At 34.1% G+C, this 23,550-nt stretch overlaps 1 protein-coding gene and 1 non-coding gene across 2 annotated transcripts in view; both read right to left on the bottom strand.

The window, feature by feature from the left end:
• HTR2C (5-hydroxytryptamine receptor 2C) overlaps positions 1-12,729 on the bottom strand; it is a 169,374-nt gene extending 156,645 nt beyond the window's left edge. Inside the window, exons 1-3 of the mRNA XM_077988416.1 lie at positions 12,637-12,729; positions 12,193-12,263; positions 1,095-1,408 (exon numbers count right to left, since the gene is read on the bottom strand). Coding sequence (XP_077844542.1) covers positions 1,095-1,408; positions 12,193-12,263; positions 12,637-12,729 — 478 coding nt within the window. The remainder of the gene's footprint in view (positions 1-1,094; positions 1,409-12,192; positions 12,264-12,636) is intronic.
• MIR1298 (microRNA mir-1298) lies at positions 12,122-12,231 on the bottom strand. The gene has a single exon (NR_128282.1). It is a non-coding gene; the product is annotated as a microRNA mir-1298 (primary transcript).
• Positions 12,730-23,550: the final 10,821 nt, after the last annotated feature.

Here is a 23,550-nt window from a genome sequence, read left to right as displayed (position 1 = left end):
AGTAAAATGCCCACTGAGCAGATAAAATACTGGTGCTTTAAGGCTAATGCATCACTGAAACTTGATGAAGAATAAGAAAAGCATATTTCCTGAGAACACTTTATGAAATGCCTATTAAGATAATCTACTATTGCTGCAGGTTTAGAACAGGCTAATTAATTTTTACATTTCATGAGAGATTATTTTCTAGATGCATTTATTTTCTTTTAGGATTCGACAACTAGATACACTTTCAATATTATTTCTTCTAGTTTCATTATACACTCTAGGCAACTGGAAGTCTATTTTACTCCTTTGTGAGATAAGCATATTAGCAATTAAATTCAAACTGGGCTTTCCAACTTCCTAGTAAACATACTTTGTAGAATTGTGTATACAATTTGATTGTTCATCATAAATATTAGCTGGAAATGAAACCTTAGGTTAAAATGACCAGAATGAAGGGATGGAAGAAAATCAAAAGAAAAATTAAAAACCTCTTTAAAATCAATTGAAACTTTCAATGCCTGAATTTTTAAAGTGATGATATGAACTTGCACTTAAATACTTACTAATTAATTTTGCTATCTCTTGTCTCTTTGTAATAACAGAAATTATAGACTCCATGAACAAGAAGAATAGCTATTATCGAGTGCCTGTTTTGTGTCAAGCACTTAGTTTGGCAGCTTTAAAAAGGATTTCTTAAAATATATTTATTAAAGAGGATGAGCCTGTTTTTCCTTCTTTGTATCGGAGATGGTAGTAGGTATGTGTACTGCCCAGAACACAGGGCTTGAAAGATGTTTCTGTTACTGTCCCATTCGGTATACTGTAAGGCAACTAACTGTTCATTCACTGTTTACAAAGACACTAAGCTGGAGAGCATCTATGTATGATTTTAATATATTACAAAATGTCTGTTTTGCTTTTGGAAGACTGTTACTGATTTATTTAATAAATATGATACATACATCCAACTCCTTCTGTCACACAATTTGCTTTTGTCTTTTTCCAAATGTTACAAGTAAAATAATTAACTTTATGAGTGTTTACTATAATATGACAGCAATTTATAACCTTATATGAGATTGAAAAGTGAATAAAATTGTACTTACCATAAAGGATTGCCAGGAGAGACAGGGGCATGACAAGTAGTCCCACTAGCATATCAGCAATGGCTAGGGACATTAAGAAGTAATTGGTGGCATTGTGCAGTTTCTTTTCCATGCTTACTGCCATGATCACAAGTATGTTGCCACCTATTGTCATGATTATTATTACGACGATTGAAAGTGCTGGCCAGTTTTGTACCCCGTCTGGGAATTTGAAGCGTCCACCATCGGAGGTATTGAAAATGTCAGTTACTATAGCTGCTACTGGGCTGACAGAAATATCGCATTGCCAAACCAATAGGCCAATTAGGTGCACACTGAAAATTAAGAAGAAAAAAAAAAAACAATCAGGTACATATTATATTACTTATACACAATGTGTTGCTCATGCAAAACAACTGCTTCTCCAAGGATCATTGTCATCATTATCATCATTGTCATCATCATTATTTCTACTCTCTTAATTAAATCTCAGTATTTCTCCTTTCTCTCCAAAAATCACCAACTTTTATTGAGTGATTATTATGAGTTAGGCACTTAGTTTGCTGAAACATGTATGTATAATCTCATTTGATCTTATTAAACAACCTCATGATGTCAGTTCTAATTTATATCCATCATGTAAATGAGAAGACTGAGTAAAGTTCAGAAAGGGTAAGTAACTTTCAAGCCCAGTCAGTAAGTGGCGGGGCCAGGGTCCATACTCAGGTCCCACTGATTTCAAAGTCTATGTTTTAAACTTTTACTGCGATCTGAAACCACAATATTGTTTGATTTGCTCTAATAGTCTATTCTTTATATTTTAAAAATATTATTTCCTTTAGATATGTTCTGAGACAGCTGATAACAGAATGAAGGGAGATTTCCTTAAAGGATCCATTATCCTAACAAGGAAACTGGAAATTGCATTCTACTGATCCAAGGCTAAGAAGGAATTAAGTTGCCATCAGACCAACTTCAGTCAAGCGCCTGGAAGAGGTACAGTGGGTTTTGACAAGAGTACCCATTCATTTCTTTTTAGAAGTTTTTCTACCTTTTCACATTTGCAAAGTGTCATCATGCTGGTTCAATCGTTTCTTAATGTTTTGTGCTATAAACTTTCCTTCTACCTGCCACTCTCCGCATTTCTGTCTTGTCTTATATTTTCTGGGTCCTGTTCTTGGCTAGATAATGATTTGTGGTGATGATTAATGCCTATGGATTTGTTACTTTTCAAGCACTGGAACTAAATCTCTTAAGTCATTTAAAATGTACATTTCTCATGATGGTCCTTAGGTAGATTCTACCAGTAGGAATTTCAGGCCAGGTGGCGGGCTATTGCAAGAGATGGATGTGGTTGTCATTTGCACATTCTAAATTAATATCCCCCTATGGTGACATGAGATTTATTCGAGTTATGTGCATAAATATTCTCTCAAAGTGTAAGCTCCTAAAATATCTAATAAAGCTACAAATTTTTTCTTTAATAAAATAGACAACACAGCCAAGCATGTTCAATATTTCCTGCTTAAAACCAAGAAATATTACCTGTGAATGACTGATTTATGTTTATTCCATGTGTAGTAATAGTTATTTAATTAATGTTAATCAGCAACATGAGGATATGTTTCCTATTTGTAGTGGTTGTTCCACCTTGATATTATTTATAGAGGAGAAAATTACCTCTGGTCACACAATATATGCTACATAAATTTCTATGCAAAATAGTTGAAGGATGATTCTTTCTGAAATTAGGGAGATGGAACACATGACATAATATTCAGAGTCTGTGTGTTCTCCATGTTGTGTATTTTTATGTCATTATCCCAGTCACTTGTTCTTTGAACTGAAGATAGTATCTCCAGACAGGGATAACATATGTGTGATTTAATGGACTCATTGCTCACTACCATTATCAGAGAAATCGCAATTCTTATCAAATGATGAGAATTAATCAGTAAATTCTTCCAAAAGTATTATTTTCCCAGAACATACAAAATAGGCAAAAATAATACAGGATTCCAAAATCTATCTCATAATTAATCTGTGATTAATATAAGTAAAAATTATTGAAATAAAGGACCAAATAAATAGAAGCAAATTATTTGTTCTCAGCTTTGATTACTCTGTCACTGTATTTATTGAATGTGGCATGTGGCCAATGTCCTGGCCACCTGACTTCAGTAATTTTTGACCAGTCATTTAACCTATCACAACATCAACTTCATCTGTACAAGGACGGTGTCCATCACATGGTTGTTGTGAAAATTAAATGGTATATGTCAAACTTAATAATAATACCTGTGTCATAAAAGGCCCTCAGTAAATGCTGGAGATACCTTCTGTCTGTTTCATAGTTAAACAAAAGTATATTATGTTTGCTATATCTCAACTCATGTATTTCAAAATTTGCCAGGATAATTTAAGTCTAGATTTTATTTTGAGATGATGTCTATGTATGAAGAACTGGACTCAGAAAAGTAATCTTAAATCCAGTACATTTTCCAGAGTCTTTTCTGGCCTAGCTGATAAAAAACTTGTTCTGCTGGCGTTTTAAAAAACAATGTTCTGTTTTAAATTAGCTGATGATCATCTCAAGTAGTCCCACAAAAATTTATCTCAGATACTAAACTGTGTCTTCGGTTGTTGATTGCAGAATGACAAATACATTTATCCTTAAACCTATAGAATAAGTTCCTAGGGGTGTATGCAGTCTACTTCAAATTTTCTGAGTAAATTGTGGAAACATCAAAATTCTTTCACATGTCCCTAAAAATGGTAGAGGAGTACAGGAGACAAAATTACACATAACAAAAACATACAAGAAGAACATTATGTCAAATTATGAATTTTATAATTTGAGTATCTTTGAGTTTGGACTATTTCAAGTAGTTATCTAGCCTATCTCTACTGGTCAGAATTTTTTTTTTAATTAAAGAATCTGTGAGAAAAATACTTAATTATTGAAGGAAGGAGTTTTGTCAGATCTAAACATATCTGTTGTGAATTACAAAATAAGGTAATGGTGTTAGGATAAATATTGAAAAAGTGTCTACTTCGCTTTCCTGGTTTCAATTAAATTCAGTTTAATACATTTTTATTGAGCACTACATATAGACAAGATTTTATGATTTTTATTAAAGTTTAATCCTTTATTCTTCAGTTTTGTAATGAAGAATTGGCTGTATTATAATTAAATATAATTTTTAATACTTACATGCTCAGTGAAATTATAAAGTCCTTTTACAAAAGAGGAGTAATTTAAGTCTTGCTCTTCAAGCTTATCCTAATTGTTTTTAAGCTCATAGGAATCTCATAAAATATGTACACAAAAGTCATAATTTATCTCTGAAATGCATATAATTTACTCATTGCTACTAAAGTTTTAATGAAAATATAATTTTACATTCTTAGTAGATAAACAAAATGATAATTTAATTTAAAAAGTCAAATATATTTAAAATCTACTGAGTTTTTCTATGACGTAGGATAATGGGCATTGTTAGAAGACAGGAATGGTTCCTTGTTTCAATAGAATGTTAAAAAATTGTATATGAATTCTTTAATTAATTTCATAGCAGAATAATTTGGTACCCTTTACGGCAGCCATACACTTTGGTATGTTGGCCAATGGCTATCTACTAGGCTGGCACAGGCTCATGGAGTATGAACACTTGTCCTTTCATTTTCCCATACCCAACTCTTCTTTTCCCTTCTTTATCACTGTCCTTCACTCTTTTCTTTCCCAGTTGTCTGCTCTAGTTCTCTTGGACTCTTCCATACTTGAAACTATCATCACAACAATGACACTCAAGATGGGCCACGGTGATGCACATGCAGAGGATCCAGTGTTGTTGAACTTCATATCTCCACCACACAGTAAACTTTTCCTGGGTGAGGTCTTTTACAAGAATCATAAAGGAGACTACCTAGGAGCTGGGAGATTTGGGGTTTCTCAACTACACCGATCGGAGTTTACATAGCTTTGGATCTTTTTTTTCTATGCCCCGTTCCTCAAAAAGCAGGTTTGGAAGAAACCACTCCAACATTTTACTGTGTAAAAGGAAGGTATACCTGGATTAGATCAAATTTAAAATTGCTTTTTATTTGAATCTCCTGTATCTTTACCTACACCCTTTATGTTGTATACTATTGGCTGCAACTGGGTCACTGCATCAAGACTTCTGAGGATGACATTGGTTTTTCCCACCCAGCTACATCACCAAGCCCTACCCCCTAACTTCTGACCTTTTCTTTTGCTACCTCAACTATTCTTCACAAAACCAGAGGCATTTCATTCTCTTAACTGTTCAATTCATGCAAGAAAGAAAAGAAAAGAAACTTTTTCCTTTCTAAGTTTTACCTGCGGAAAAAGTAACCATGAACATTGAGATTATTTGAATTTATGGCATTATCACCATATTACTTGTTTAAATACATGAGCTGTAGTGCTTAATTAGAGTTCAAATTATTTTTTCTCATTAATTATTTTTGAATAGGAGACACCCATAATATTAGTCTTTTGGGATGCAAGCCATTTATGCAGATTGAGGCAAATATAGCTGGTCATACAAAGCATTTTTTTTAACATGTTGAGCAAGCTACCAAGTAAAATTATCTTTTTATTAAAATAATAAGTAGTAACATCCTTACAGGAATGAATGCACCGCGTTCCTCAGGTTCACCATGATTGCTTCAGTCTTAAGCAACCAAAGTTCAAAATTGAGAAGAGGAAATTAACAGGTTAGGTTCATCATATCATCCTTTCTGGGGAGAAAAAAGTGGAAAGAGAAAATCAGTTAAATGTCCAAATAACTTGCATAGTAACCAATTAATAAACTTAAATGCACTTAATGGTGATAAGAAACAGTTATTACTTAATTCAGCAAACAGGTAAGCATGTTATACTATGTAAGTGATAAAATATAGCAAAGAGAGCAGATTTTTAAATTATTTATCATTACAGTTTTTAAAAATTTACCATATATGTTTTATTTATACATGGCTTATACCATATTTCCCCCTCTTGGAGTACAAATGGCTTCAAATCAATGTTTTGAAAAAAACATTAATAATATACTCTTCTTAATTTGCAAATCATTGGGAGAAAATATGTGATCCAATAGTTAAATAGCATATCTAAAATAAAAAGGTTTCATTTTATAGCAACATGGAAAACCAAAGCAAGTTTTAGACACTCTATAAACTGAACACATTTTATATATTTCTAGTTTTGATTGCTTCAAAGTGAAGAAACCTGCAATTACATAGTTCTCTTTATACTTTTGCATTAACCAACAACATTCTCCAGAGGGCAGCAACAGGTTTATACTAAATAAATGAATTGATTAAATTTATAGCAACCACTATAGTACTCTATAGCAACCACTCTAGTACTGATCAGTTAGTAGCCAACAGATGATATATTACAGAAAGAGCACATGACATAATACTGAAAATTACAAACTAAATATTAGTTGCACTAGGCGATTGAAACAAAAATCTTTAGTTTCTTTTCTGGATTAACAAGTAACAATACATCTTCTAAAGTAGTAGGCAGAAAACATGAAAAATCAAACAACTTTTCAAAGAATTTCAGAGTGAATATCTTTTATTTCTGTAGGTTATTTTTTAAAGAGTTATTTGCTGCATCAAACCCAACCAAATATTTACATAGTGGATGATTCATCATTTAGCACTAACTATATTTGGTATGTTAAAGTATTGGCAAAAAGTAAACTGGATGCAAATTTGCTAAGAACCTCTCTCCTACATTTTCGATTTAGGATTTTGTCTACCCACACCAAACATCTAACTGTATTCTTTTCTGATATTACAAAGCGATTTAAGAGTCAGGATCATGACACTGCTAAATTCACATGCACTGGGCTATCAGTGAGAAGAATTTAGGGGTATGTGTGTGAATGTGAGAGAGAGGGGGTGAGAAAGACAGATAATTGAATAGCTTGAGAACATGGAATAACACTGAAAGATCATCTGTTTTGTCTACTTTATAAATATTTAAAATAAATATGATCATGAAAATCTGTCTTGATAAGACTTGATAAGCTTTCTTTAGTGTGCTTCCAGCTCCTTCTAGAAATCTGGAAGTAAAATTTAACGAGAACAAATCACAGCTCCCTATGTTTCCCATCTCATTTAATAGCATGATCCTTGTCACTCAAGACACATATTTAATATTTTCTCCCTTCTTCATCCCTTAGCTCTCATTTGTCAGTTCTATCAGTGCTACCTACACAAAAATCAATCTCAAAATCATCCCCTTACTACAGTAATACATAAAATGTGGCTTTCCAATATCTAGGAACTCAAAATATTCTGACAGAGAGAGAGAGAGAGAGAGAGAGAGAGAGAGAGAGAGGGAGATATCACCCTGACCATTAGTCAGGCCAATCCTGTCCCATAAATTTTACCAGACAACACAGACATCTCTTTCTCTGGAAGGTCTGAAAAAATGGTAAGGGAAACCAAAAGGTCCCATCCTGATTCTTAGCCCTCAATAAATATCAAAATTCTTCCCTTTTCCTTATGCCAAACGTATTAAAATGGTTTTAAATATTTATTTTTATGTATCCAAATATTAGTATAATTTTTAAAGGTACAAAGATAGAGTAAAATATGCTGTGCTTCAATAGAGTATAAAAAACAAGATGATACAATAACCATCTCATGAAGCACTTTATTAGCCACATTTTTAGTTATGGATGAATTCCATTACTGTTATTCAAAATATTATACTCCTTTAAAAATTAGCCGGCTTTGTTATGCTTGTTGCGTGTATAGTCCTGAGAAATATAAGCAGAAAGATTAAACATCAAATATTTATTTTTTAAGTTCCAATTTTATTGAGAAGAATGAGTAATAATCACAAAAAAATGTATATAGATTTCCAATTTATTAACTAAAATGACTTGTAGGCAAAATCATGTCTCCCCATGCTGTTAAAATTTGCATGAACACTGACTAGACATGACAGAAAATACCCCTGAACTGGTGGTAAGAGTTTAGGAACATGGTGTGATGAGAATAAATTATATGAATCATGTAAAGTAAATTATGTTATCTTACATGTTTCCCCAAGTGGCCAGACCACTGTGATGATATATTTTGCAGTAAGAAATGTTCTGTGAGTAATTCTACTAAAAGTGAAGGTGATGCAAAACTTCTTAAGTCTTGGATAAGATCAACCAATAAAAGAAATTGAAAACCATAGGGAAACAACTCTAATGAAACTTTCCGATCTGCATATATGGAACTTTCTGATCTGTGTAACAGAACTTTTAAAGTTTCGTGAACACAAAAGAATACTTATAAATCTAAGTTTTCAAATTTGGGAAGGCTTGTGTTTTGTAAAATTTTTAAAAAATCACTTGTGAGATAATTGATGGAATAATTGACTAATTTGTAATGGGACTTTATAATATTCACCTAGAAACTAGGTTTAATAATTTACTGAGTGTCATAATTTATAATTATAATTACATTAGTAATATAATTTATAATTATAACCAACTTTATCATATGTAATATTTATGTGTTTATGTGTTAGTTTGTGTAGTCATACATATTGATAATTTCATGTCCAGGAAAAGATTCATTAACCTAAAACCAATTAGCTGTCTCAAGTATGAAGAGAAAATCACAGATTAAATCATGGAAATAAGATCAGGATCACTAATCACTAAATACACATTCAGACCAATCTCTCAATCCTTTCTACAGTATAAATCACAGACCTTTTCATGCCCTCTCTAAAGCACTGTAAAATTTTCAGGCATCCATAACAGTAACTACAGTTGCTAAGACAAATGGGGGAGAAACACTAGTTTTCACATAGTTTTCAATAGTACAATTTTACACAAGATATTGCAGAATAACCTCAATTAATGTGAAAATTTAATTAAGTATGAATCCATACCATGAGTATTATATTTAATTCATGCCTATGAAATCTATGCTCATATGGCTATATGCCATGTGTCATACAGCATATGTCATCCAAAATAGTGTGAACACTCCAAGACAACTGAACCAAAATCGAATCTCCACTGGACATTTGGAAATAAATTGCAAACTATCAGAATCAGTATCACTCACAGAAATACTTAGAAGTCATCATCAATAATCATCTTGGAAGCAAAAGTAATTAAAAAATAAGTTAAGAACTGTGGGACATAGCAAGACGCCATCTCTGCAAAAAAATCAACCCCATGTGATGGTGCGGCCCTGTAGTCCCAGCTACTGTAGGGTGGGCCTGGGGACTGAGGTGGGAGGATGGCTTGAGGCCAGGAGGTGGCGGCTACAGTGAGCCGTGATCACACCACTGCACTCCAGTCTGAGTGACACAGTGAGACCCTGTCTCAAAAAATATTAACAAAATCAAAGAAAACAAAACACTGTGGGGCACAAAGGCTGGCACCACCAAGGCCTTTTAAACGTGTGGTATTAATACTAAAGGCAAATTTTTGAGCAGAGGAGCCATATATATGTACTTTCCATGTAACATCCACAATCCTGAGCCAAGTCCTGGGTACAAAGTAATTGGCTGATTGATGGGAAGGTAGGAGATTTAAGGTGTGAAGTCAAAAGATACTATCTAAGAATAAAGGAAGAGCTCTGGTTTTGCCCAAATTGTGCTTGGAGAGGACAGAAGCTTACAACTTTACTGAAAACCCTTGCCTTGCATCCTCTAAAGCTAACCATTTATAATTCATTTTTACCATTACCTTACCTACCCTTTGGCACTGAAGAAAGATTGATCGTGTTTCAATCACGTTTTCTGTTCTCACACTACTTTTTATTCTTTCTTTCCCAGACCTGGTTGAATGTAATATTGATGACTCTTAAAAAAAAAATGCCAGCATTTCTACTCGTGTTTTAACAGAAAATGGAGAGTCTAGATTAACCCATGAAAAGATACAGTTTACACTAGATTTCTGGAAATTCCATTAGCACATTATAATGATGCAGCATATTTTCTGTCAAACTGAAAGACTAAATTTCACACTAAATTTTTTTAAATTGTAGAATAGGCCAGATGTGATGGCTCACGCCTATAATCCCAGCACTTTGGGAGGCTGGAGTGGGTGGATTGCTTGAGCTCAGGAGTTCAAAACCAGCCTGGGCAAAATGACAAAACCCCATGTCTACAAAAAATACACAAAATTAGGCAGATGTGGTGGCGTGTGCCTCTGGTCCCAGCTACTTGAGAGGCTGAGGTGGGAGGATCCCTTGAACTCAGGTGGTCGAGGCTGCAGTGAGCCCTGATCACATCACTGCACTCCAGCTAGGGCAACAGACCCTGTCTCAAAAAAAAAAAATTGCAGAATATAGTGGACTAGATCATTTCTGTCTGACTTTTTATAACAAATCATTAAAAATTAAATAAATAATAATATAGACATTTGATTTTTATCAATTTTCAGTGTTCAGAAATTATGACTCATAATTCAAATATTATCCCTCTAGTTATTATACCCACTGAGCTTTTAGCAGATGGCTAAATCAAAAATGAATTAGCCATAAATGTTCAGATTAGTCCTGGGAAGATTATATTAATGTGGCACAGATTTATAATAATTTTAGGGGAACTCATTTAATTCAAAAATTATCCTTAGGACTAATGAATGCTGTAGGAAATTTTCCTTTCAACTTCAAATGTACTCTAGTGATTTTCTAATAAATCATACATTTGTCATACTAAAAACTCACCTTTGCTAACTATAGTCAAATCAGATAATTTTTATTATTTTGATAGAAAGTTTTTCAGTTATTATCATCAATGAAATTAAAGACTACTCCTCCACGAGTGATTATTCAATTTGAATCCAAGTCTAGGCTCATTACCTTTATTCTCTTTCCTCCAAGATAATGTTAAGTAGTTATTTAAACAGATTTACCTGTTCCTCCTATACTTGGAATGTTTTCTCCTCATTTGTATTTACTAAATACCTCTGCTTGTGTTTAACATGTTCCATGAGCGTGATTATTGTTAAATTATGTGCGAATTCACACAACAGTTAACTCAAAATCTACAGCATATAAAATTATGTTTTTCACAGCTAGACCTATTCCATTTACATAAAATAATACTTTAAAAACATACACTTCCCCATTGATAGACTTAAAGTAGCTATTGCAAATCGCTCTACGATGATAGTAACAGACATGGAGAGAATGTGCCTTAGTGGGCAGAATGCCCAGCAATTTGAAACTGCTTTCTCCATAGGTGGTAGCAGAACTATATGGGAATTATCTCAGCATTAGTATGCACATGGCACAATAAACTGAAGGCTTTCAAAGAGCAGAGCTAATGGAGCAAACCATATGTTAAATCTCTGTGTTGGAGACCAACTCCAACTGATCTGCAGGACCAAAAGCTGTATAATAGTAGTTTCATATATTCAAATATTTATTGATTACTTATTATGTGCCAGGCACTATGCCAGATGCTGGGCTTGTAGTAGTAAACAAGGCAGACAAGGCCCCTGCTCCAATGGAGCTTACATTCTAGCTGGAGATACAGAAAATAAACATTTAAACAAAGAGGTAGGATAATTTCAAATAGTGATAATGGCTATGAATAAAATGAAATTGCATCATGAGATAAAGAATGATTGGGGGAAGTACATTAGATGGATCCATGTACATAGCCATAGCTTGAGGTTAGATATCTTTTAAATATTGTAATACACAAATAATATTTGCCAGCATTTGCCAGCTACTCTCCATCACGATATAGTTATTTTATACTGGTGAGTTAAGTACACGACAGTTGTCACTGATGGAAGCAGATCAAACTTTTCTGTTAATTTGATTTTAATTTTGCAAGCTAGAAAAAAATCCTCTTTATCTTCTGTCAGGACACTTAAAAATCAATTTAGTTGCATACTAAAACGCATTCCCAATTACATTTACAATGGTGTCTCTTCACCCACAAGCAATTCCACTTTCCATTTCATTAGATTAAGAGATCACAAACTTTTCACTTTATAACAGGCTCTTCTGGTTGTGGAGGGTTCCAGCTGAGTCATGAAAAGCGAAAAGTTCAGTCAGTTGCCCAGATGTATTTATTGCCAAATAACAGAGGATACTTGGATACATCTGGACAGCCGAATGAACTCTTAACTCCTCGTCTCTCCAACAGCTCTTCGTTCTCAGCTTCAAGACATCCTATATGAAGGGGAAAGAAACAAACAAGAAGCTACTTCAAAGTTGAAGGGTCAGTTTCTGGTTTTGCTGTCCCATCTGGAAAAAAGAAGTGACTTCTGCTATTGTTCTATAACTCATTGATATAAAATGTATACAACTCATAAAATGTAGAAATAGCTAGAAGTACCAGATTAACAGTGTTAAATTCAAATATGTCATGAATACAGAAAACTAAAACAACAAAAATTAATTTGCATAATGAATAATTTATATAATGTATAATTCATTCTAGTATTATTCAACACCCCAGCCATTAAATATGTGTGGTTAGCATAAAGGACATTAGGCTGGGCAGTAGGAGACATGAGTTCTAGTCTTGACTCTTATCACTTACTTGATGTGTCACTGAAACTTTTTGAGCCTCACTGTTTTCATCCATGACAAAGAAGTTGCCATAGAGGACCTCTATCCGTTTTTGCTCTGACATGCTGTGATTTGGGTTTTCTTGCTAAATTGTTGACATTATTCTATACTGTTTTACAAATAAGATACTTCTAAATAGCTGAGCTTGGTTACAATTAAATCATATTTGCTAGTGCTAATTAAATGTACAACATAACATTCATCTGACAAAGTCTTTTGTTTGAAAGGAATGCAAAAGTGACTTATAACTTGAGTATTCTCTTTTTTTTTTTTTTTTGAGACGGAGTCTCGCTCTGTCGCCCAGGCTGGAGTGCAGTGGCACGATCTCGGCTCACTGCAAGCTCCGCCTCCTGGGTTTACGCCATTCTCCTGCCTCAGCCTCCTGAGTAGCTGGGACTACAGGCGCCCGCCACCGCGCCCGGCTAATTTTTTGTATTTTTAGTAGAGACGGGGTTTCACCGTGGTCTCGATCTCCTGACCTTGTGGTCCGCCCGCCTCGGCCTCCCAAAGTGCTGGGATTACAGGCGTGAGCCACTGCGCCCGGCCTTAACTTGAGTATTCTCATAACTCAGTCTACACATCCCACAGACTAATATGTAGGTATTCTGTACCATGCCTTTATCTACTTACTTAAATGAATCCTTAAATACAGTTCTCATTCCTAAAGAGTTAAGAGACCACACAGACTCATAAAAATGTTAAACAAAATTGTTTATTGGCGATTTTCTTATTTTAAAAAATCTTCTGCCTAGAATAGTTTACAGAAAAGTGAAGTATAAGAAGTAATGGCCAGTTTTGTAGCTATCTAAAACTTGGCTTCTACTTTAGTGGTTTAATTCTCAGCTAGAATCTGTTTATTGTTTTGTGTACTCTTCTACCATTTTGTTTATTTATGGAGAAAAATAGTACTTCAGTTTGACAACTTTGAAAATAGTGTTTCCTGTCCCAGTTCTACAAATGTTATATCAGATGGTGTCAATATTTAGCGAAACTGAAATGCCTATTTTATAACTCCCCTCAGGGTAATTAAAGGTAAAATATCAGACCACAAATGACGTGTAATATATTTTCACTTTTTAAATTCTCTAATGAGATTTGTGGAGAATTCTTCAATTTATCCTCTCAGAGTACCTCCTGTACAACTCAGTTTATAAAATAAAACCTGTCAGAAAGTTCGAACTAACAAATCTTCAAATCCTTTTGCTCATGACTCTCTCTGTGTGTGTGTGTGTGTGTGCGTGTGTGTGTATACGTGTGTATGCATGTGTTTTGAGAGTGAGGAATCAAAAGAAAGTGCTACAACTACACACATTTTATTACAACCACCCTCCAAAGCACCATCGTTTCATAAATCATTTCATGATAATTCAAAGCCCTTTGAATGTTGAATATTTTCCTTTATGCTTTTCAAGAGGGAGAAGTAGTTTACCTAATAAAAAAAATCTATGAACTATTGGTCACTGAAAATTTGGATGAAATAACCCATTTATGAAACATTGGATGCTTCATACAACATCTGTTTTTACATCTCACTGAAAGATTCTATATATAGCCGGGCGCGGTGGCTCAAGCCTGTAATCCCAGCACTTTGGGAGGCCGAGACGGGCGGATCACGAGGTCAGGAGATCGAGACCATCCTGGCTAACACAGTGAAACCCCGTCTCTACTAAAAATACAAAAACTTAGCCGGGCGAGGTGGCAGGCGCCTGTAGTCCCAGCTACTCGGGAGGCTGAGGCAGGAGAATGGCGTGAACCCGGGAGGCGGAGCTTGCAGTGAGCTGAGATCCGGCCACTGCACTCCAGCCTGGGTGACAGAGCGAGACTCCGTCTCAAAAAAAAAAAAAAAAGATTCTATATATAGAATTCAGTCACGATTGTTCCACCCACTTGAGTGCTGTGGAGACAGTTTCTATCACACAGACTTCTTTTATAATAGAGACCAACTGTAGGCAATTTTTCTAAAATATCAACATGTTGTTCTACAGTTTTATCCAATATTAAAGTACATTTTAAAAAGAAAAAAATGAGATGTTTCTGAGACTATAAAGAAAATGTGCATATGGACTGGGGTATTAGATTATATTAAGGAATTAGATTAAAATTTTGGGGGGTGGTAATTGCATCATGGTTTTGCAGTAATGTAGCCACAATTTTAGAAATAGATACTGAAGCAATGTGAAATGATTTTAAATAATTCAACAAAGAGAATGGGAATGAGAAAGGGATAGATTGGTTGCAAAATTTTAATAATTATTGAATCTGGATGATGGTGTTATGGTGGATCACTGTACTGTTGACTATGACTGTTTATGTTTGAAAGTTTTTAAAAATAAATTATAACTACAAATGAGATATGCTTTTAGATTACATAGAATGAAAAATATAAAGTTTTGTCAAAGATAGAAGACTCCATTATTTTATACTCAATTCAGTTTTTATTTTTAGCATTTTATACGTCACCAGTCCAGTTGTTAAAAACAAAAAGAAACAAAAACATTATTTTAATTATCTCCTAAAATAATGAGCATGTCTTTTTTTTTTTTTTTGGTGGAGTCTCACTCTCTTGCCCAGGCTGGAGTGCAGTGGCGAGATCTCAGCTCACTGCAAGCTCCGCCTCCCGGGTTCATGTCATTCTCCTGCCTCAGCCTCCCGAGTAGCTGGGACTACCACGCCCAGCTAATTTTTTTGTATTTTTAGTAGAGACAGGGTTTCACCGTGTTAGGCAGGATGGTCTCAAACTTCTGACCTCGTGATCCACCCGCCTCAGCCTCCCAAAGTGCTGGGATTACAGGCGTGAGCCACTACACCCGGCCAAGGATGATGTCTTTTCAGTAGTAGAAAATTAGTCTTTGTTGATCATATAAAATGATACAGACATCTTTCGTCTTTGATGACTTTCTCTCCAGTGGATGTTATGATAATGCATTTTGAGAAAAATAGCCTTTGGGTAAACCACATTTCCAATAACAATTTATTAAAGTCGTTGGATCCGTACCATCCCTTCCACTTAACAACAACTGACGACAACATGAGTTCTCTCATCTAAGCTCTCCCTGGGGAGGTGCAATGATGATGATTCACTAAATGTAGGCTATATCTCTTATTTGGCAAAGGTCTTAAATATCTCTCAGGACAACAATATGATTATTCAGAGAAAGGCAACTGACTGTAAATAAAGTTTTCTGACAGCTGCAGATATAATACGCATATTATGGTATTTAAATTTGTTATGAGTTTCTCTGTAAATTAAAAATTGGTTCTATCCTGCATGACTGGGTATAATTTTTCAATATCAGGGACTAAATAGGTTGAAAAGTTGCATTGATTAAAGTATTCATTTCTCATTGGGAATCTCTGTTTGCTCAGCAAATTTATGAAAGACAATGTATTTGGTGCAAATCACCACTGAGGTATAGTGTGACACCTCTGCCTTTCAGGTGATTTTACAGATCTTTTATATTATGCAGAGAAATATGTTAAAGAGAATATTTTATTCTTTTCTCTCATTCCAGGGATTCTATATTTCATGAGATCAAAGAAATGACATCTAAGTAATAATGCTTTACTTTTCAAAACTGCATATGATGCTGACTAAATTATGCATTTGCTTAACAAAAATAGATTATATGATCATCATGAGCATTTGTTCTTAAGTAGTAAATCATAGGCAACCTTGCTTCTTCTATTGCTACATTTTAAAAACTGTCAGAAAGAGCTATTATTTTCTTTTGTAAATAACAACTGATATGATTTTTTATTGATATAAATAATTGATATAAATCTTCTTTTATAAATAACAATTTCTAGGTTAAAGTTATATGACCCTATTTTTTTAAATGCAGGTATTGTGTTTATGAAACAAAATTCACAAACAGTTAATGACCACCTACTTTGTTCCAGGCACTGTGATAAAAGTTAGTTTTACCTCAGGTTAACGGAAATGCATATTACAGAAAAAGAAATAGTGAAGTTCAAAGAGGTTAAGCTATTTTTTTCTAATAAATGGCAGTATTTAGATTCTGAAAGCATGTTTAAGTGATTTTTTAAAAAAGCACATTTAGGAAGGCAGTATTAGCAAAGAGTTTATGTTTTCATCGAGGCATTGTTCATTTATTCAATGCATTTATTTAATGCCAAGTATGTGCTTTCTAATGTTCTAGATACTAGGGATATACGAGTGAATAAAGCAAAGACCTCTGCCCATGTAGAGGTTACATTCTTGTTCTCTCCATTCATTATCAATTTTTTTTAAGTAAGAATTTATGGTAAAATAAATTCGTATAATTTTTAAATGTTTTCAAGATTTTATATATCTGCTCTATAAGTAAAATAATGAAAGTTATGCAAGCTACTTTAGCAAACTATCTCAATCTTTAAGGTTACTGCCTAACATATTTGTGATTATAGGTTCACTACTATTCTCTATTCATACTTAATTTTTTCTACCATCTGCTGGTGTTGGGGCACTGAAACAAAATCAGTTGTTATTGTATCATGAAAGATTCCTCAAGTTTTAAAGTCTTATTTTAAATTACTAAAATATTTTGGTCCAAATTAAAACCATCCGTATATGCAAGCAACTGAGTAAAATGAAAGCCAAAGATAAAAGAATTAGCAATAGAGTGCCTCCACAGACAATCTAGCCAATCATATTATATTGCCTATACTTTAGGTAGGCTTGAAAAATTCTACAGGTTCCATAAAACACTTGCTACTCAGAGAAAGCCAGAAATTATTCTAAATGGTCTTCACAGGTAACTTGCCAAAAATTGGGAAGTTGCTCTCATGAATCAGGTATCCAGCTCATGCCAATATTTGTGGAAACGTAGTCATTAGCCTCCTACACACCTTTTGGCTTGATACCTTGCATGCTGGCAGTAGAGAAGCTATTAGCAGAGGACTTCACAAAGTTCATGTCACTGAATCTGTCATTGTGATGTACCCTGGGAAGTGTTACTGTCTAAGCCACCATCTGTTGCCCTAAGATAAATAGAAAAAAGAATAAAAAGCTTCTCAATTGAGTCATTCCTGTGGAAATGCCTCAACAAGAAAAACGATTAAAAACAGATACATAATATTGTTTCCATTTGCTGATTTATTATTATATGCCAAGTGATGTGAGAAATACTCTATTTTTTTCTCATTTAATTTTTACTATGAAAACAATGCAATACCAGATTAAAAGATAAAATGAGATGTTGAATTACCACATACAACTAATAAGTTATAGAGCAGGATTCAATTTTAGATGTGTTGCACTCCAGTATCTGTATTTTTTCACTCCTGATCACTCTCTCTTATAGTGGTTCTTTTATTTTTATAAGAAACTATAGAATTTTCCACATTAAACAGTGTACCTGTCAATCTCTATGTCTAATAAGCATACTCTCATGAGCAGTATTGAAAGGGGTACTTGAAGACCATCCAACTTTCTGTTGCTTTGTGTAGTTTTGCTGTTTAGAGAAGAGGTCGCACTGTGTTGCCTCAGTTGGTATTGAACTCCTGAGCTCAAGCCATTCTCCCATCTCAGCTTCCTGAGGAGCTGGGACCACAGGCACATGCCACCATGCAAAGTTGGACTTTCTGTTTTAATAGTTAAGGAATCTGATCCAGAAGAGATAAATGACTTGTTCAACGTCCTTATGTTAATTTTTGTCAGTGCCAAGATTAGAAGCCAGTCTCCTGTTTCTTTTCCAGTCCTTTGATTCTGAGCCTTGCTGAGAGCAAAAAGCCCAAAGAGTCACGGATGATCAGTGTCTCACTAGTTTATGCATAACTGTTAGTACCATTGCCTCATCGCCTCTCTTTAAGTGAAAGAAAATGAAGGAAAAGTCACAGACTACAAAATTAAATGCAGTAGAAAGCTACTTTGGAATGCAGTTCTGAACACTTGGCTCTGCAAATATTCAAAGAAGGAACTCAGGCAGAAAGGCAGACATGAAGAAAGGAACAAACGAAGGAGAAGAGGAATAAGAAAAGGAAAGAAGGAAGAAGATAACAGAAGGAAGAAAGGCAAAGAAATCGTTGTCCTAAAATCGGTATTAAATCCTGGATGTCTGGAAGCCCCACATGGTTATGTTATGTCTGCTGTTCCAAGGGCAAATTCTGGCAGGAATATGCTGGCAGGACTACTCTCAAACATAAGTTGTTTATGCAAAAACTTTGTTAAATCTCACAGTTGCTTTCTTGATCGTTTAATTTATTCACAACAATAGCAGTGGAACAAAGTGATTTTTAGATACAATTAACACTTCCATGACCAGAGTAAGAATTTAAAGATGGCAATTTTGTTCTGTAGAAAAACATACCAGTTTTCTATTCAAACAAGCAGTACAGAGATAATCCCATCAACCAATATTCCTAGATCATTATTTTACTATAGTTTGTGAATTTCATATAATTTACAAAATTCTGGACAGAATAATAATCGACTAGGGAGGTTTCAAGTAGCAATCTTGATATCTGACAAAATAAATTTGAAGTTAAAAAATAAGAATTGAAAAGAAAGATGCTTATTAATGATAAAAGAAAGCCAAAATTAACAAGAAAGAAATAGCAATTAAGAGTATCTCTGCATCCAATAACACAGAAATGACTTTTATAAAGGAAAATCTAAAAAAGGTGGAAGAATACATTTATGGGTACATTCTAATAATGGGAGATAGCTTTTAGCTGTGGCTCACTATGATCAACCTAAGTTATTCACAAGATAGCACTGCCTTTGATATTGCTAATACTGTTTAATTGTACTAGTTGTTTTGAAAGCCTTGACATTTTTGAAGTAATAATATATTCGACTATCATTTAAGATTTGCCAAAGAATGCCTTTTCTCTCTAGGCCATATAGTTAAGTAACCAGAGAAAGTCTTTGGTCCATTACATATGAAGCTGAATAATAATAAAATTTTTAAAAATGTAGTGTCTCTCTCGGTCGCCCAAGCTGGAGTGCAGTGGCACGATCATAACTCACTGTAACCTCGAATTCCTGGGCTCAAGCAATTCTCCCACCTCAGCCTCCCTAGTAGGTAGGACTGAAGGCAGGAATCACTATGCCTGGCTGATTTTTTTTAAAAAAAATTTTTAGCTACAGAGTCTTGTTATGTAGCCTAGGCTGGTCTTGAACTCCTGGCCTCAAGCAAGCCTCCCATCTTGGCCTCCCAAAATAGTACTGAGATTTACAGGTGTGACCCACCACCCCAGGCCAATACTAAAACTTTTGAGTCAGGAAACCAACACTGTGTCTCTAAACCTTCGGGTTAAAATGCATACAGTAATGGAATAAGTTGACTTTAATTGTCATTAATGGAAGACATAAGTATGCTGCATTTGAAGGAGCATAGAACTTTGGGGCCCGAAGACAGAAAATTGAGTCCAACTTTCACTTCTTAGCTATGATATTTGGGTAACTCATTTAATCTTTCTGTGCCTTTGTTTAATCTGATATGTGGCCAAAAAGTTGATAGTATGTGAAATTGCTCTTAAAAATCTACATGATTAGCAAATGCTAAAATAAAGGAGTATGTTGATTTTATGAGTAAGTGAATTTTATAAAATTAGCCAGTAGAATTATCTGATTATTTTGAGATTATGTTCACAGTGACATGACTGGTTATGAAAACAGTTAACATTGATTACTTTACTAATATGCAACTCTGATAAAATATATTTTTAACAAAACAACTCTCAGAAAAAAATTATTTTAACTGGATTTTTTACTTTGACTTCTATAACAGTGGGAGGCAAACCAAGTAAAACTGGTTATAATACATTTTTCTAAATAGTATTACCTTGAATAAAAGGCAAAGTTGAAATCAGAAGGACTGAATCGACTGTATTCGCACTGGACTAAAATGGAAATGGTAGAGTTTCCATGATATTCAAATGAGAAGGACTGACAACCACTCTGAGAATTTACAAGAAGAGGGAAAGAAACAGAGTCACTTACTTAAGTCATAAATTGCAATATGGAATAAATGGCCTGTAAAAGGAGAAATTATCTCTTACAGTGAAGAAATAGCTCTTTGGTCACAGGTTCAGCATAAATACCCTCTCTAGTCACCTTCATCTTTAAAAGAAGCTGAATTGTAGCACCATCCTCAGCTAAAATCTGCAGCTTTTGGCAAATCAGTCAAGAAAAAAGTAGGAAGGCTTTTAAAGTGATGTTTACATCTTTAGGTTTTATAGTCTCATTTAAATAATGAGCTTGTAATACATCTTTATAAACATGGTTTTTAAAATTTTTATTTTATTTGTGTATTTATTTTTGAGAAAGGCTGGAGTGCGATGGTGCCATCAAAGCTCTCTGCAGTCTTGATCTCCTGGGCTCAAGCCATCCTCTTACCTCTGTCTCTCAAGCAGCTGGGACTACAGGCATGTGCCACCATGCCCAGCCTGATTTAATCTAAGTGTCTGCAATGATATTTTGAATAGAAATTCCTTTAAGAAGTTCCTATCATTTTACCATTTTCTAAGCAGACGAATAGTATGCACTTAAAATAGTTCTTGAATTTTTTTACTTGAAGTTATAAGAATAATTTGTTTTTAGAATTTTTTTCTGAGTTGATGTTAAGATGGCTGGCTGGTAGTCATTGACAGATTATAATTGCTCTCTTTATGCAATAGTAATTGAAATTTTTTGTTTTGTTGCATTATTTTTAATAAACTACAGGAAAAAAATCTGGACAAACCTTACAATCTTAAATTTTTTAAGTAATTCATTAAACTATTACCATGTAGTATTTTCATTTTATAAAATTATATGTCATGTATATGTAATTGTTGGTTACTACTTCTCTCTTGACTGGATTACCAAAAGCAATAGATTTTAGCTGAACATGGTGCTACGATCCAACCCATTACAAAAAGAGAATGAAGCCGACTGCAGATTGTATTTATGCAAATCTATTTTTATAGACCATATTTTTTTTACTCTTAAGTCTTGAAATGAACATAAAACAATCAAATACCTGGGTCGTTTTTACTTTTAAGTTCAGAAAAATCAGGAGAAGTAGATGTGGGACAAATGAGCATGTCAGATTCATTTAAAGCCATTATATTGATTCAAATCCCATCAGCAAAACATCCTTGAGGCTTCTCTTTCAGCAGGGTATTTGTTATTCAACAAAATAACAATAATAAAATGAAGAGCCAGTGAATTAGGGAAGGTGCATTATCTCCATCAAACTTTAGAACATGATATAATGCTTTTTTATTGGAGGTCATACATTTTGTAAGTTAAATTAATATTTTTATTAAGGCAGGTGGAATTATGTGCCTTCACATCTATTCATAATGATTTTGAGTGGCATGTGAGCCCTATTTACAGTTAGGCATCATTCATATTCTACTTTAAGGGATAACTCAATGCTTCATTACACTAGTTATGTTATTACAGAAGAAAAAGAACATGAATGAGTACAAAATCACCTGCCAATACAAACTGCTAGAATGAAATGAAGAGATCTATTTATTATGCTCATATTTTCTTTCAAATCTGTACACTCATGCCTTCCTTGCCAAAAAATATTATAACTGAATCAAAAGAAATGCAATAGGCTAATACCTGTGGTAGCGATTTTTGATGTTAATGAGGAAACTGGCAGTCATATAAAATCATATGATCATAAGAAATACAGATGCAAGAAAGAACACATTGCCTAGCAGCTTCATATTTCTTCTCCTCTTCCATAAAAATTATAGTTATGGAAAGGTTTTTCAAAATCAACATTGTCATTGTGAAGTTGTAGAGGTAGACTTTCAAAGTATAACTATGTGTGGTTGCTTTCCATTAAATTGGCAGTAACGTGAATGACAGAGATGACACGTTAGCCGTGGCACTCTGTAAGAAAAAGTTCACATGAACCTACATATTAGCAAGGTCTCTAACAAAATACACTTAATGAGGAATAAAGAAAATAATTCATACTGATATTCATCATTAATTTATCAAATAAACCATAACTGAGGGCCTTCCGTGTGTCAGGCATTGTGCTAGGTGCTGGTGACATGGTGTTAGGCAATATTGACACCAATCCTTTTTGTATGAAGAATAAAGGCCTTATAGAAATAATTACACCAATTCCATATTGTTGGAGGTTATGACCAGTGCTAAGATGGGAAGGGGCAGGGAGCTATGGAAGTTTAATTTTGATTGGTTGGTCAAATGTGGTTTCTTCAAGAAGTTAACAATTAACAGGGACCTGAAAGATGTATGATGTGCCAAGTTTTCATTAGGCTACAGCGTTATTGGAAAAAATAACTGCGTTTCAGTCTCAAGTCTGGTAGATGCAAAGCGATAGTTGTGTGATGAGTATATTAAAAAATCATAGCTTAAAGCAAAAAAAAAAAATCTATAAAAATATTTCTAAAAGAAAACTGGAGGACGTTAAACGAACTATACCACATTAATATTTGTTTTATTGTTGAGCAATCATAAGAATTGTGATTGAGGTAGAATTCTAATACTTCATATAGAGACTCCCTTCTGTGGCCACTTTTAATTTCAGGCAACACACATTTTAAAGCTGCCATCTAGTGACTATCACAATAACTACTATTAGTGATCATTTATACTTGTGAACATTGTGGAGGGTTTTACACAGAATAAAATGCTCCTACCTGGATGGAAAAGGTGTTGTACTGTGCAATCCAGAACACACACACACACACACACACACACACACATACATGCATGCACAGAAATGTTTCACCAAAGAGTACTTATTTTTACTTTGTTCAATAAATGATGTTATTTTCAAATGTCTTCTATTTCATTAAAGGAAAATATTAATTTAACTTACAAAATTTATGACCAAACCTACTAATGCATTTTGTTTTGTTTTAACCAGATTGGAAAAGGCAGTCACTTTCGTTTCACTTTTTGGAA

This window comes from Macaca mulatta, chromosome X (genome assembly GCF_049350105.2).
Source record: "Macaca mulatta isolate MMU2019108-1 chromosome X, T2T-MMU8v2.0, whole genome shotgun sequence".
In the NCBI taxonomy this organism is placed as follows: Eukaryota; Metazoa; Chordata; class Mammalia; order Primates; family Cercopithecidae; genus Macaca; species Macaca mulatta.
This window is presented reverse-complemented; position numbering and strand designations above follow the sequence as displayed.